Here is a 15,995-nt window from a genome sequence, read left to right on the forward strand (position 1 = left end):
ACCCCATCCAACGGTCTTCTCAAGGTAGGGTTACTTCCAAAGTCAGTCAGATGTGCAAGCTCGTCACTTCTGCTTCTGGGCAGCCCCGGCACCATAAGTAACCTTCCCGAGATGCTCCAGGCCTGGAAACCCTCTTCCTCTGAGGGTCTGTATTAGGGAGCCCTGGCTTGTAAGCTTTTCTAGAAAGGCCTATTCTGGAAAGCAAGCTTTCCAACTGGCCTGCCACCAATGGCATTTTTCTGGCTTGTGGGGCTGAAGCAATCTCTTTCTAGGCCTCAATGTTGGCCAAAGAACACTTGGTTTCAGAGAACAATGTGAGAAAATACGGCTTTTGACGTTTGGAAAGTAAACAAATGTGGCCAGACGGCAAGTTTTTGGTAATACCGGTTACGTTAAAACAGAAGACTACAACGTACGTGCTGGTTATTATTCCATGAGATTACTGCCTCTTATCTAAGCAGGTGACTCTTATTTCCAACTCAGAATGGTGTGCTAAGTCTCTCATTGACACCCATCCATTGGTACATTGATTTTTTTCATGGGCAGCGGGAAGGTGCCCACTCTTCTCAGTGAATAGGGCTGAAGTAAACACTGCCCCCAAATAACCCGTAGTGAATACTCCAAGGGCCTCTCTAGAAAGCTCTTGCCGTTTGGTCAAAGGCAGGAGAAGGTGAGGGATGCGGGAGTGCCTCAGGTAACGTGCAAACGGTACCTGTTGTCAGGGGGAGGGGGGCCCGTCTGATTGGCACCAGCCGTGCGGCTGGCTGTAGCAGATAATACCATGCATCGCCAACTTCTGAATCCACTGGCACCCAGCGGCAGCTCCCAGAGGTGCCACAACGTTGTAATTTACAAATCACTGTGAGTAGGAGAACATTTTGGCAGCCCTCTTTCATAAATGAGAATCACACGTGAGGGTTACCGTCCGAGCGAGAGCTTCGGCCCAAAGCTCAGAGTGTGAATGGAAGTGCTGTGCTGGGTACTGCCTGGGCAGCTCATGGTCAGCCAGGTACAAAAGGCAGAGTGGGAGCTGAGCAGGCTCCTTGGAGGGGCCAGCGCCAGGGCGGATGGGAAGATCCAGGGAAACACTGCGCGTTCTGCGCCCAGAGCAAGGCCCCGGGCATGGCAAGTCCTGATAAATGGTGGGTGAGAATCTGGGCAAAGTCCCAGGCTAGTTCTTGTGTTTCTAGTCAAAAATTAGTTGTGCTTTTTGAACACTAGGTACTTTAAAGAATTTACTCTTCACAATAACTCGGCAAGATATTTTTCTAAAGGAAGAACTAGAAGATATGAGTGGTGAAGTGGTTTATTTGATGCCATTGTCGTGAGTAGGTGGCGGAAAACAGGCATTCCCACGGCAGCTCTCACCCGGGCGCCACCTGGTTCTGACACCTCTAAGCGCTGGGACATCACAACACGATGTTACCTTCTTGGGGCAAAGCCCAAATCTAGTAGAACTCAATATATTAAAATAGACAAGAAACAGCTAGAACCACGCAGTCCAATAGAACTTTCTGTAGTGACGGGCAGGTTTTATATCTTTGTTGTTCAATATGGTAAACGCCAGTCACATGTGACTACTGAGTACTAGAAATGTGGCTATGGTGACCGAGGGGCTGAATCTTTCCTTTTATTTCACTTTAATTAATGTAAATTGAAATAGCCACACGTGGCTGGTGGCTACCATATTGCACAGCACTGTGTGCTGAGACTATCTGATTTGAAAGGAACCCTGGGGGCCACCTGCCCTCATTTCCCCAAATAGGGAAATTTCCTTCGCTCTGTCCCTGACATGTTCAGCCAGCCTCTCGTTACATATTTTTAATAACGAGAAGGTCTTCACCTTGCCTGGGATCCGATGGCTTTGTTAGGAAATATCTTCCTACCTAACAGTTGCCCCCTCAGGGGTATGAGCTGGGGATACAGTTGGGTTTTGGTGTGATAAACCCATCTGTTATTCCCTGGGGTTCTCTCCCGATTTGCTGTCCCTCTGCTCTTCTCGTGCCTGTGAACTATGGGTGCCCCAGCGGCATCTCAGTTCTCTGGGGGCACAGTGTGGTGGTCCCATCCTACCAGCCTGCTGCTGGACGAGCACACGATGCTACGTGGACGCTAGGATGGTTTCCCCACAGCAGGTTTGCTGTCTGAGCAGATTTATTCTCAGGGCCTGGGCAGCCCCACTGCCTCCGGGGCGGGAAGCCTGGTTGCCTTTCCCCACACTGGTCTTTCCCTTTCCCACGTTTATGCAGTCACCTCTCCCAGAGTTCAGTGTGGGTCAAACAGGTGCTAAATAAATCTTGGTTGAGTGAAAGATGTTGAGAAGGCTGTCCTCGTAAATGATTTAACAGAATTTTTCATTATACGTTCACGATGTAGGTAACGCGAAGAGACTACATATTATGACAGTTGGGTGAAATCATCGCTGGTTGACTCTGAGAAGTACAGTGTTCAAAAACATCAATGAGATGAAATTGGCCTTGTTTAATTTTAGTGAGTTCTTTCATTTCTTAGTTACTTACCTGTCCCTGTGAAGTGAATAATTAACATTTCCTTCTTATGCATGGGGATATTTTATAAAATATTGAACCAAGAGAAAGTGAAGGCTGTGGAAACATTAAGACTGTATCCATTACTTTAAACGAACTTCATCTGGGCTTAAGCAAAGGGGGAGGGCATTAAATAAGGGCTTGCTAGAACACTGAATTCTCAGTGATGAGAGACATGTACATGAGGAAAAGTCCAACATGAGCTGAAAAGTAGGATATTAAGTTCTCCACGCCTTCCAGATTCATAACTGAGTATGGTACCTTTTATCCTGATGGATTTCAAAAGCCTGAGTGTTCTGTATGATCTATTATAGAAATTTAGTTTAAACTCTGCTAATATTCCCTAACAGCACTATTTATTGGATATCTGTAGCCCCCGGCCACCTTCAACTGATACACAAGTGTCCTCTGCACTGGGTATTAATTACATGGCTTACTTGATTCAGTTATATAAGTAATTAAGAAGCATTCTAAAGGTTGACCTTTAGGGAAACATATCTTTTCCTTTGGACCTGTGATAATTTTAACGAATAGTAAAGTTTGTGAACTCCCCAAATATTTAGTTAACAATTTGGGATGTGTGGAGCTCACGCACCCAGCAGAATTCTGGCTCAAAACATGCCTTGGAGATAACTATCTGGTATCCCCATAGGACAAAAGTATAAAGTCACACTGTTATAGAGAAATTGGGTTTGGGGATTCCTCGTTTCCTTCCTCGCCGTTTCAGCGAAGTTAATTCTTGTAGAAGAAAACATCCCCAAATTAATACAAGCAAAGGATATTAAATGGGCAGACAGTTCTAATTGGGACATAACCTTATGGTGTTTTAATAACGTTATAACTACAATCAGGTTGGCAGTCTCAAGGGATAAACTGTATTGTTTCTCATTGAAAAGAGAATAAGCACAACACCTTTGAGTGATGGTTCTTTCATAGGCTGAGATGTAATTTTCCAGTTATATGGAACGATACTGTTCTACTCCAATTTACATTAGACATCTGACTTTGCAAATGAATCTCATATGTTACTTTCTAACATGGCCACTTTCCAAACTACACCTAATCATAGAGGTAGAATCTGTTTTTTTAATTATAGTTAATCATTTAAAAAATTGTCATTAAAATAAACTCTCATTGAGAAACAATTCGTCAGGAAAAGATCAGAGGGAATATTTACCAAGCAGAGGCAGCATGGTACGATGGGAAGTGAACAGGTTGTGGAATCAGACGGATCAAGGTTTAAATCTCCATTCTGTCACCTACCAGCAATATAATCTTGGGCAAATTAATTACCTCCATTTTGTATAAAATGAGGGTGTGAACCGCTACCCTAGTAACTTTCAGAAATAGGGACAATATAAGTTAAGCATAGGCCTATTGAAATTTCTCAGTAAATTATAGTCCTTCTTTTTCTCCCTTTTTTCTCCTTCTTCTCCTTCATCATTGACCTATGATCATGGCCATCGTTCATTACCCCATGTGAGTACATCAAGCGTGTGATGAAGATGGGGAAGTGTTCAGTATGGTGTACGGGCTGAGCACTGGCCTGGGGCTGAAAGGCCTGTCTGTTCGTAGAAAAGTCAGTCCCTCTCTCTGGGTCACAGCTGAGGAAAAGGAATGAAGGTGACATAAGAACTTGTCTGTTGGAGTCAAGAAGTGCTTTCATACTGTGAGCCAACCAGGAACTCTTGGCACCCATGATCAGTTGTCGTTTTCAGGGAAGACAGGGCAGCTGGACTGCAGCCTGGGAGAGCTGCCAATTAAATTTACCAAGCTTGGGACAGTTAACTGACATCTTCTGGACTTCATCAGGGTTTTCTGATTTTTCTGACTTGTCAAGAGTTGGTTTATCAAGAGTGGATACGGATTCCCCTCCCCTGCCCCATCCTGGTCCCTCCCATCCCTGTGTCTCCTCCCGCCCCCCCACCAATCATTAAACTCTTCCTTAGCTAAGATCCGCTTAAGGAATGGGCAACAAATTTCAGACTGTGCTTTGGAAGCCCCCCCCTTCAGGGAAACTTGGATGCAGGGCAGTGGATGGGAGGGAAGGGGATTTGGATTTGAATTCTCCTAGTCTTGCTTCAGTGTGAGCACTGCAGTCATCTCTTGGTACCCAGGGACGCTCAAGTCCCTTCTTTGAAATGGTGCAGTATTTGCATATAACCTATGCATATCTTCGTGTACTTTAAATCATCTCTAGGTTACTTATAATACCTAATACAGTGTAAATGCTCTGAAAATAGTTGTAAATGCAATGGAAATGCTACGGAAATAGCTGTTGGCACAAGGCAAATTCAAGCTTCCGTTTTGGAACTTTCTGAAATTTATTTATTTTTCTAATATTTTCCATCTTCAGAACCCATGAATACAGAGTGGGGACTGCTTTATGTTTAATATATTCTGCTTTATATGAACAAGGAATTCCATGGTTAAAAATGTCAAAAGCACTGAGCTAACTGTCCTTTGAAGTTCTTTCCCATACTTGTGTTGACTGTGCGTGTTCAGTTCACAAAGAGGAAAGCCTTAACGAGATGTACTTTCTAGAAACCTTAGCAACAGACTAAACCATAACCACATTAAACCCAGTGCCTAGAGTGGAAAAAGCAGGGAGCAGGGCTGGTGGCAGAACTTCTTGAGTAGACAGAACACCAAGATCAATGACGATCTCATGCTCCATGATAGAGGACCGCTAACAGGTGGGATGAGAGGACTGAGGAAGACACCCACCCCCCCTCTCTACAACCGAAGAGCCAAGGGAATGCTGGTTAATCTCTCCAGGCCTCAGTTTCCTCAGCTGTAAACATGGTTTTGGGAGAGTTTCCAAATTCTATAATAGAATTAGAGAATTATAGAATTCCAAATTATATAATAAAATAGCTAAGCCCAATTCTCCTTTGCTCAGTAAGGTGTGGAGGAAGGGAACGAGTATAATTAATGTCATGTGTCTGATTTCTAAGGGTCATTTCAGTGAGGTCAGTGAAGGCTGGTATTATGGCCTTGCCTAGCTGAGTGCAGTCTTCCAGGGAGATCCATGACACCACCCTGGGAGATTTGGGGGTGCTGATGATGGGTGACATAGGAGACAGAGCAAAGACAGGCCAGACAGTGAAACTCTCTATAAGCAAGGCCAGTTCGGAGGAGGAACGTGGAAGTAGTTTCACATTTCCTATCACAGAATAGCCATAGGAATTGGTCACCTAGATTTACCAATAGAATCTAAGAAACAGCTGTTGGCTTTGGGATTTTTTTTTTTTTTAAAGCAGCGTGAAAGTCAAAATGTTTTTAAAGAAGCAGGAAAGCTCATCTGAGACATTTTTGATTGATTGTTCAGTTCAGGAGATCAGCTGGCGTGAAATAAAATGTTTCTCTTACTGGGCAGTGATTGCCTAAGTCAAATATGGCAAAGGGACCCACACGGTAATTGATGGCCTGTAGATCGGATTTTTCATAAGTGTCACCGCACAGCCCTCACAGAGAGTTCTTGTTTCTAGTGGCTTTGTTCACCTCCTTTGTGAAAGCCTTAGAGAGAAGGCAGCAAGCAGGAAAACCAGCTATTTATAGGCGTTTTTGACTAAAAGTGTCTGCTCAGCGTGCCATGAAATACTTCCAAGAGGTGGGAGAACAGGAAACAATGTCAAATCCACGAGAAGCCTGGAGGAGTGTGACGGGGGGAAGATTTTACAGGGGAATCATTTTCAGAAAGCTCAAGTTCATTTGCAAACAAATGACAGTTACTTGCACTGACACCCCCTGAGTTACCGAAAAGCCAGCTGAACTTCTACCAGTTAGGAGAGAAGAAGAAGAAGAAGAAAAAAAATGAATTATCCAAGGATTACAAGTAGTCGGGATCCTTTAAGGGACTTAAAAGGGGCGTCTCTCTGTATGTATTTACTGCTGGGGGCCGCCAGTCAGACTGATGTCTGCAGTACAGCCGGGGCCAGCAGGTGGCCTGTGATGGGGCTGGCGTCTGAGAACGAACAGGAGTGATCAGGGACTTTAGACAGGAGCGAGAAAGAGTGATGGACAAGGACCTATTGTCATCCGCCAGCAACAGTGGAAGAACTCCCACGCATTGAAGCTGCCTTGGTAGAAACACTCAACAGAGACCCAAGAAAGGAGGTGAGTGGATAGCCCCATAGCTGTTGCTCTTAATTAGACTTGCCCTGTGGACTTCCCAAAGCTGCCTGGAATAAGGCAGCAGGTCTTGACAGACTTAGGATCTGAAAACAAAAGCAGGTTTTGTCTAAACACACACGAAAGCTTGAGGAGGCCAGAAAAATTGTGTTCCATTAGCAAATATCGAGCCGTGGGGGAAAACCTGACCCACAGAAGCTGAGCTATTGAAAGATTGACCCTTTGTGATCTTTTCATCTGAGACAAAAGCTTTACATGTTTAGTTGGCACATGGGGTGAGGAAGCCTTAAATCTACATTGTGATGAAGACTTGTCATCCGACACTGGTAGACTGCTTTCCTTTCCCAGAATTGGATGTGTTCAGGCTAACCTTGGTGTAACGAAAGTTCGATCAAGCAAAATGTAACAGAAAAAGTGGTATGTGAAACACGTGAAGAAGCAGTGAAGCATGCTAACATCTGAGGATTTGTAACTCAAAACATTTCACATTATAGTTTTCACTTCTTTCCCAAATTTGAAATGAAATATTTTTCTGAGACCTTAACAAACACAAGAGTCATATCATTATGCCCATTTTGCGGATACAGAAATGGAAGTACTAAGTAGAGGGAGCCCAAAGTCATGTGGGAGGTCAGTAGTGATAGTAAAGCCAATGTTTTCATCTGTTAGACTCTACTGCCCTCTTCAGTAAATACAGTTATGAATCTAGTCTGATAGCTCCCTAGCATCAGGTTCAAGTTGGTCCTTACATTGATCTCTGTACTGGACTCATCCCAGATCTACAGAATCAGAATCTCTTGGATCGATGCCACAAATCCTCATTTTATAGACACCCTCAAGGTGGTTCTTGCACACACAAAGTTAAGGAACTATTGCCCTAAATATTCAATGATAGAGCAAGTGGCCACACACATACGTGACTACGTATGCAGACGAATGTAGTATCATTGTGCTCAATTTTTACCCTCACGGATGCCACTATATAACGTTTCATACAGCATTTTCAACTTTAGAGCTAGATCTTCTATTTTCTCACTTTTGAATTTCAAAAGCAATAACCAAGAGATCAACCTGTAGCCCTTGATATCTCCTATGCATTATTTGTTTCACATTTTCTAGACTTACGCTGATTTAATATATTTGTTCCCATTATCCCAATATAGCATGTCCTATGTGTCACATATTACACACACACACACACACACACACACACACACACACACACACATTGCTTTGAAAAATATGGTTACAGCTATGTTAATAATTTTTATCCTAGGAAAGCGAGGTGAGAGGTGAGAGGAGCTGGCTGCCAAGATAGTGGAAGATGCCAGAAAGAAGTACGTCATCCTCACAATCCAGTCCCAGGGCTCTGAGTGTAATGACTAGAGATTACACACCCCAACTTGGAGCAATTTTGCTCACTTTGTCCTCCGTCGGTGCAGGGTTTCCTTATAATAAAACCATTGGGATGCAGGAGGGATCGACAGGGATAACAGGAGAAACAGACCCATTTCTTTTACTTAGAAGTTAAACATCGTACCCTGCCATTTGTAACCCCAGAATTACGAACTTAAGGTCATTATTTCGTTAACAACTGTCTTCATCTCTTGTGAACCTTTTAAGCCAAAACCATGCTTCAAATCTCATTTTCAGATCAGTTCTCTGCCTCCTTGTACCTTGACCCCACTGCCTTAAATGGATGGAGTAAGAAAGGATGAGTTCGTCTTTGAAAAGAGCCTTAAAAGTTTTCATAGATGTGAAAGACATAGTGGGAAAAAGAACAGGGCTGTAGCTGGGCAGTTAGTGTGCTGGTCTCAGCCTGCCACTGATAAGATGGCTCACCTTTGTCAGTCAAGGTATTTCCTTAGGGTTTATTTTTCCCACTTTTAGAGAGAGTAGGTTGGACTAAATAATCTCAAACAGTTGTTCTGTAAGGGGATTATTAGGTGAGAAATAGGTAGGTGGAAAGATGCTACGCCCACCTTCCAGGGAAGAGTTTGTGAATGAGAAGGTATAGCGGATGGCCTTGCAATGAGGAGGTTCAGGAACGCTGAAACCATCATTTTTCTGAAAAACAGAAAATAAAGCCTGCCTGCTTCTTTAATTACACACCTTAAAGTTTGAGAGACTTGGAGAGTAAAATCAGCGAGGAGTTTGACAATCCTGCAAGTATATAATTAACAGTGGTTAAAAAAAATGAGAGGAACAGAAGTCATTTCCTTTCATTGTTGTCGGATGTCTCTTTGTATGAAAGGGATTGATCCTTACACTAAGGAAGCAGGACCCCCCCAGCTGGTTCATACTAGTGGTCTGAGATTTAAAATAATCGCTTTAAAAGCAAGGCAAGGTGTTTTTTTAGCAGGATCTATGAAAAGTCTGTTTCCCCACTTTATAGTCATTCTTCTTTCGTGGACTTTGTGAAATGGTACGTTTGAAATAGATCTTACGTCATGAATCAGATATCAAAGAAAGCATAAGCATAAATGCATATTTTAGAAGTACAGGTACAGGAATGCCTATGCAGATGTAGCGTGTATATATGGACCTGGACACATGCGTACAACATACAGTAACTCTAGACTCCACATAACTCTGCTTCCTCGACAGCTCTGTGATAGCACAAGCCTGAATTTTGTAGGAAGTTTCCAAATTCTGGGAGAACAAGGAGTAGAAGCTCCAACTGATAGAGAAGAGTGGCAATGTACATGAAAGAAAAGGTATACTTACCTAGAAAGCCCATTTTGTGAGTGTAATTAGAAGTCTATTTTAGAAATGGAAACAAGGCAGGGAATATTGCTAACCTTTAACAGATGGAAAAAACCAATTTTTTTTTTTTACAAGATAATCGTTTATATTCTTAAACTTAAAAGATCAGAGAATCAGAAGAGGTCATTCCTTGGTCATATGAGTGTTCCCCAAGAAATAAAAGTGTTAAACAATATAAGTAAGAAATTGGTCACGGCAAGTGAAGGAATGAGCTGGTGGGCATCTCCTTACACTCTATTCCCTCCTTTACCTTTGCTAATTGTTTAACAGTAATTAGCTCTTTATCTTTACCTTTTAATTACAAACAGGATTGGGCTGAAGGAAAATAAATCATTCACTGAAAAAAATTAAAGCCCCCCCCCCGTTACCGTGGTTTCTGTCCAAGAATTTATTAAAACACTTAAATATGCATTTACAAAACTTGAGTAAAACGATTTTTCCCTGTGTCCTAATGTGTTCCAAATGGCAGCTAGGGACACAGCCTGCTGGTTGGGGATGAGGCGAGATGGTTTTTAGAAGCAGATAAGTGAACCGTTGTTGTGAAGTCCCAAATGCATGTTATTTTTATCCAACAGGAAAACGTACGGATTCAAAGTTTCAAATGAGTAACGTAAATCATAGTAAGGTCTTATAACTCCTTATGGATTTCAGTAATAGTAACCTGATTTGACCTGAAAAGGCCAAGTTTTTTTTTCTCTACCAAGCTATCCTGGCAAATGACAGAAAAAAATCTGACTGTTAGAGGTACTACAGTTTGAACCATATGAAGTTTCTGATTTCAGCTGTTTGGAACAATAAAGATGGAATTTTTCCATGATTCAACTCACCAATGAGCACAGTAGTCCACCAAGAGAGGTTGTTGCTTTTGAATTTAAAACTAAAATGGTAAAAAACCTAGTCTAACCACCGAGTCAAAGCCAGCTGGCCATACTACATATATATTTTAGTGACCCCTATAAAACCGTAAGCAACAAACCAATGTGTTCTACCATTCACAAATCACGTCTGTGTTAGGTCAAGTAAAGGCATGATCTCAAATGGACCAGAGATTATGGGTGAATGCTTCTTTACTGAATGGTAAATATTTACCCTGGGCTCTTGTATTTAATTTTCAACCAAGCAAACTGTCCTCTAAGGAGAATGGAGAAAGAGGAGATAAAGTCCACTGGCCACTAAGCGATCCAAAGCTGGTTTTTCTTTTTTACTCTGTGCTAAGCAATGCTATACCTTCCATGAGTAGATTGGACTCTGTGGGATCTGAAAGTCTGTGCCATGAAATCTTTGATTGTGGCTAACCAAGAACTTTTGGTATAGCTGAAAATGTCTTTAGCATAATGAAACTGCAGACCGAGAATAATAAAGTTTAACAACTTTCAGGAAGGATGTTTCATCTTTCTTTTACTACCACTGACTCTTTCTGGACCCCTGCTTTCTCAGAATATTTTGCCAATTGTCTCCCCTGCCCAGTACTGGGATCTGAGTAACAGAGAGAATTATAGAGAATCAGAGAGAGAATTACCAGAATCACTGATGCTACATTCAAAGTAGGATCAGGCAGAAGTAACCTCATTTTTCTATCAAGAAAGAGGGACATCTCTACTAAGATATCGGGGAAAAATAGGGAGAAGATTGTACAAGCCAAATAGGAAAGAGATTCAAGAATCTTGACACTTTTTGCCGGATTATTAAGGCAATTTAAATTGAAACTAAAGAAAATCGTCAATGTGGTCAACTTTTTTTTTTTATAAAAGGCAGCAAGGAAACGTCACAGTAACCAAAGTCACTAGCAGAACTGCTCAGCACTGTCTCACATTTCACATAAAGTAGTTTTTTAAAAACTGATTTAACATCATTTAAATTGTTCTAAAATAAGAGGAAGGAAAACCTCAGCTGGGGAAAGAAAACCCCACTGGGCAAAGGCTGACATAATTTTGAACAAAATTTTGAAAAATAGTTGTACCTGCATTGAAAAAATATCTCTGGGTTCATGCTTGTTATGAATGATTCTTCAGTGATCTTCTGTGGAGTCTTACTTAACCAACAGGGGAAAAAAAGCCACAAGAAAATCCACAGAAACGCAAACCATCCAGAAATTTTACTTTTGCAAAGGAACAGTAAGCATTCAGGATTCTCGCCATGGAAAACAACGGATCGCATTTCAACCATTAAGACGCACAATGTCCTCTCATGGCATCCAGCACCTTAGATCCTCTGTCAATTAAAGATTCTATGCAGCCTCTTGCAGACACAGATGTGTAGGTATCTGATGTCTCTACCTGTTTTCTTACCATCTGTACACACATCAGATTTTAGCCCTTTCAGTTGTGCTAGCCATTATTTAGAGAAAAAAGAAAATAACAAAAACTCCCCCCCCACACACAAAAAACCCCTCCCACCTAAACAAACAACACACTATCACCAAATACAAAGTAATAAAAGAGTTGTACTCAGACCTGGTCAGTCCTTCCATTTCTTGAAACTTGCACACAAACTGAAGAAACCCACTCAGCCTTAAAAAGGTCGATCATTTTGCTCTCCTAAAATTGCATCTCTGAGGGTGCCTGCTTTCTTGTCCGTCTTGTGCGCGCGCTCTCTCTCTCCCTCTCTCTCCCTCTCTCTCCCTGTGTCTCTCTCTCTCTCTACTTTTACCGAAGAGCTTTGTTTCCTTTTTCCTGTGTCTGCTGCTGGATGAATGCAAAATACACGCATTTGAAGGGATTTTTTTTTTTAAGGCTAACAGTTGGAGATCTAAAATCTTGCTCTTCTGAATAGCTTATTATGCCAGTCACTCAACACTCACTTTACGTAAAGAGGCATATACGGAACTAAGAATCCTGCTTTCTTAAAGCGAAAACAAATCAACAACCCAAACTCCCTTGACTCCTTTGACCCCCTTCCTATTTTATTTTACTTAACGATGAGCACTTACCCTGAGGTGTGCCATAAATGCTCTATTCCAAATATACAAAAGCCAACCACATCTCAACTGAGAATTAAACACTTTCAATGTCTTCAAATCCATGTCTCTGCTCCAAATCCTGATACAGAAAGTCACTGGCAGCCGTACAGTACTTCTAAACAGCAGACATCTGATTCTTGACATTTAAAAATAACAATATTGGAAAAAAAAAAAGGGAGTCTTTTTAAAATTAACTACAAACAGCTTGTGAGGAAGCACATCTCACCAATTGACTGTATTAACTGGAACTTGCAGTGATTTCAAGCTACAGTATTTTATTTTTAAATCAATGTCAGACGGAGACCCAATACCTACAGACGTCTCATGTTCTGTATAATCGTGGCAATGGCCTAAGTGAAATGATTTCTAAGTGATAATGCTACAAAGAGCAGATCAGAACATTTTAGTATTTAGAATTCCAGTATTGGTGAATATTAACCTATGCTCAGTCAAATTAAACTTGGGACATTCCAGCCATTCCATTGCTCATCTGAGATGGGTCACATTTCATGGACATGCATTCTTAACTGTGTGCACCCAGAGGAGGTCAAATGAATGCATGCATTTGCTACAGAATAAAACAAATATTAAAACGAAAAAAATGCATTTATTTCTATTTCTGAAGCACATTATAGGCTCAGACCCACAGTCGAGTTTTAGCTCTCCCAGTGACTATCCGTGAGTTCTTGGACAAATGATTTCAGCTTTTGTGCCTCAGTTTCGTCATCCATAAAATTGGAGTAAATAGTAAGACTAATTTTACAAAGGTGTTTTGGGTACTACATGAGCTGTTGTATGACTTCTGGAACATAATAGGTATATAGGATATGTCGCTTCCTCCCTCTGTTTTATATTTGGAAGGGGTAGGGATCAGGTGTAAATGGAGACATCCAGGCTTTGAAGGCAGACAAATCAGGTTTGACTCTCTGTGTTGCCATGTACTAGCTGTGTATCCTTGGGCAAGTGACTTAATCTAATTTACTAAATCTCAGTTTCTTCAACTATAAAATACCTCATAGAGTTTCAGAGAGCAAATTAGATAACATTGGAAAAGCATCTACTTTAAGCATGTATTAAATGGTAGCTCCAGGCTTTACAGCTCTTGAAAATGGCTGTAATTAGTGCTCTGCATATGTAACTTAGGAGTTTGAAGATGTGGACTGAGATCCCAGGCCTTCTCGACCAAGTGCCTTACTTTATAGTAGAAGAAGGAGACCCGGAGAGCTGAAATGATGGTTCTAAGCCCTATCATTAGTGAGTGATCACCAACTAGTTAGCGGCAAATAGGAACTAAAACATAGACCCTCTTATTTAAAGTTCAATGCTTTGTCCACTAAACTTTGTGACATTGAAATCAAACACATTTGTACATCCAGTTTCAATATTAGTTGATAATTAAAGCAATACAACTGGAAAAAAAAAAGAACCTATTTGTTCCCGAATTTGCTTCTAAGAATGAGCTTATAAATGAAATTATTCTACAGGAGCTGACAGGGACTGGCTAAACCTATCTTCCTAAGGGGAGCTTCTGCAGGACATAGGCTCTCCCTTCCCTATAAAGCAAGAAGAGAGCTGGAAGGACGTCCAGTTCTTAGGAGTTTCCCATCTTCTTTCTCCCCTTGTGAATGTCCAGCTTCTTCCTCCCTTTCTTTATATGAGCTCTTCATCTCAGCGCACTGGTTGGGAAGCACACACTGCTCTACATTTAGTTTATTTATTAAACATACTATGTCCCCACTTTGAAATACAGGATTTTTTTTTCAGTTTGAAAGTCTTGCACAGAATAGGAGCTCAATAAATGTCAATATTTGCTAAAGAAGACATGACTTGGAGCTCAGTTTATATTTCAAGTGTTGAACTAGCGTGTCTTAGAGTTAATTATTGCTCAATGAAGAACAGAAAATATTACAATTTTTTCAGTCTTTCAGTAACTCCAGAATTAAAGACAAAGGTGCTTCTGGTATCAAGTCAGATTAGCTATTACTCTCGGGAGGAAGGGAAGGAAATGGGATTGAGGAGGGTACCTGTGTGATCCATTGTACTTAATGTTTTATTTCTCTAGCTGGGTGATGTATAAGTGGGTATTTATTTTTTTCTTGATATCTTTCTGTAAGCCTCAAATATTTCATTAAAAACAACCAGCTTAAGTGGGAAGCAGCCTCATAGCACAGGGAGATCAGCTTGGTGCTTTGTGACCACCTAGAGGGGTGGGATAGGGAGGTGGGAGGGAGACGCAAGAGGGAGGGGATATGGGGATATATGTATACGTATAGCTGATTCACTTTGTTATACAGCAGAAACTAACACAACATTGTAAAGCAATTATACTCCAATAAAGATGTTAAAAAAAAAAACTAGCGTAAAAGAAGGCAAACAATTTGAAAATAGAATTTCCAAATCTTTATGAGATCCAATAATGCTACTATACTAAATCCCATACTTAAATCTTCAAGCTTTCATTCTTATTTTACTGAAGAACTTGAATAATAATACGTTTACTTTAAAGATTTGTTTTCCTCCTTGCTCACCATTTCATGTCCTTGATTCCGGAGTTGTGCTGGGGTGTTTTGGAAAGAGCTATTTTGCATCAGATAGATCTAAGTCTAAAACTCAGTTCTACAACTTACTGGCCACATAGCATTACGTCACTCGATATTTCTAAGCCTCGGTTTCCTCTCTTGCAAAAACTGAGAGTTATTATCTGTAGCTCTCAGGAGTATTATGAGGATTAAATGAAATAACAAATGTGAAAATGTTTGCTGCAGTATCTGGTACATAGTAGATTTTCAGTTAATATCATTTTCCTTCTTCCTTTCCTTATCCTTCCACTTTTCACCACTACTTGAGCTTTTAACTTCAAAAAGGTTATAAAAAGGAAAGGAAAATGAACTTAAGGTAGGAAGCAGGCAATTATGCTAGTATCATGAAAGCATTTTGTGACTAACAAAGGCTGGTCCTAGATCCAGGTACAGTATCCTTTTAAATTAGGTATTTCTTATCCAATCTCATCACTACTTATTAAAGTTCAAGTTTTTTTTAAAAAATTGAATGTTTTGTTTTTGCCGCTAGTCACAAAACCTTCATAGACAAAAATGTATCCTAGGTTTTCTATCTCATTACACATCCTTTCTTCAAGACAGATGTTTTATCAAAATACTTTATTCTCAATAGTGGATGAGATTTATGTGCTTAAAGAATTGCTAAAGCTTTCAGTTGTAACCCTTGTATTGGTCTTTTCTATAAGGTAAGAGACTTGGGTTCTGGCCCTACCTCTGCCACATACTAACAGTATGACCCACTAGGCCTTTCCCTTTCTTTGAGTCTAGATTTTTACATGCTAAATGGATGAAAAGGTTGGATTCGATGATCCCTTTAGCTCTAAAATTCTGTTCGTGGTTCTTGATGACTTAATTAACACATGTAACAAGCTTACAGTAAATTAAACGATGCCACCTTCAGTAGGAAGTACTGTGTTGTTTGTGAAAACTATCCACACAGTAGTGGCCTCTTCTGAACTCTGGGAATGGGCTCTGGCACTGTCCTTGTCCAGTGACTGCCATTGACTGTCCAGTGACTGCAATATGTTCAGG

The 15,995-nt window shown here is 40.9% G+C and overlaps 1 protein-coding gene across 12 annotated transcripts in view; it reads right to left on the reverse strand.

Annotated features, from left to right (window-relative positions):
- The window catches only part of DLGAP1 (DLG associated protein 1), a 320,739-nt gene that overhangs the window by 302,680 nt on the left and 2,064 nt on the right, over nt 1-15,995 (reverse strand). For 5 of the 12 annotated variants that reach the window (XM_060120900.1, XM_060120894.1, XM_060120893.1 and 2 more), the window contains exon 1: nt 12,376-12,468. The exons of 2 other annotated variants lie outside the window; for them this stretch is intronic. In XM_060120900.1, coding sequence (XP_059976883.1) covers nt 12,376-12,468 — 93 coding nt within the window. Of the gene's footprint in view, nt 1-11,899; nt 11,975-12,375; nt 12,469-15,995 lie in introns of those variants that run through there. 5 more of the 12 variants (XM_060120896.1, XM_060120895.1, XM_060120892.1 and 2 more) reach the window with 1 other exon arrangement.

Source organism: Lagenorhynchus albirostris, chromosome 14, assembly GCF_949774975.1.
Source record: "Lagenorhynchus albirostris chromosome 14, mLagAlb1.1, whole genome shotgun sequence".
Taxonomy (NCBI): domain Eukaryota; kingdom Metazoa; phylum Chordata; class Mammalia; order Artiodactyla; family Delphinidae; genus Lagenorhynchus; species Lagenorhynchus albirostris.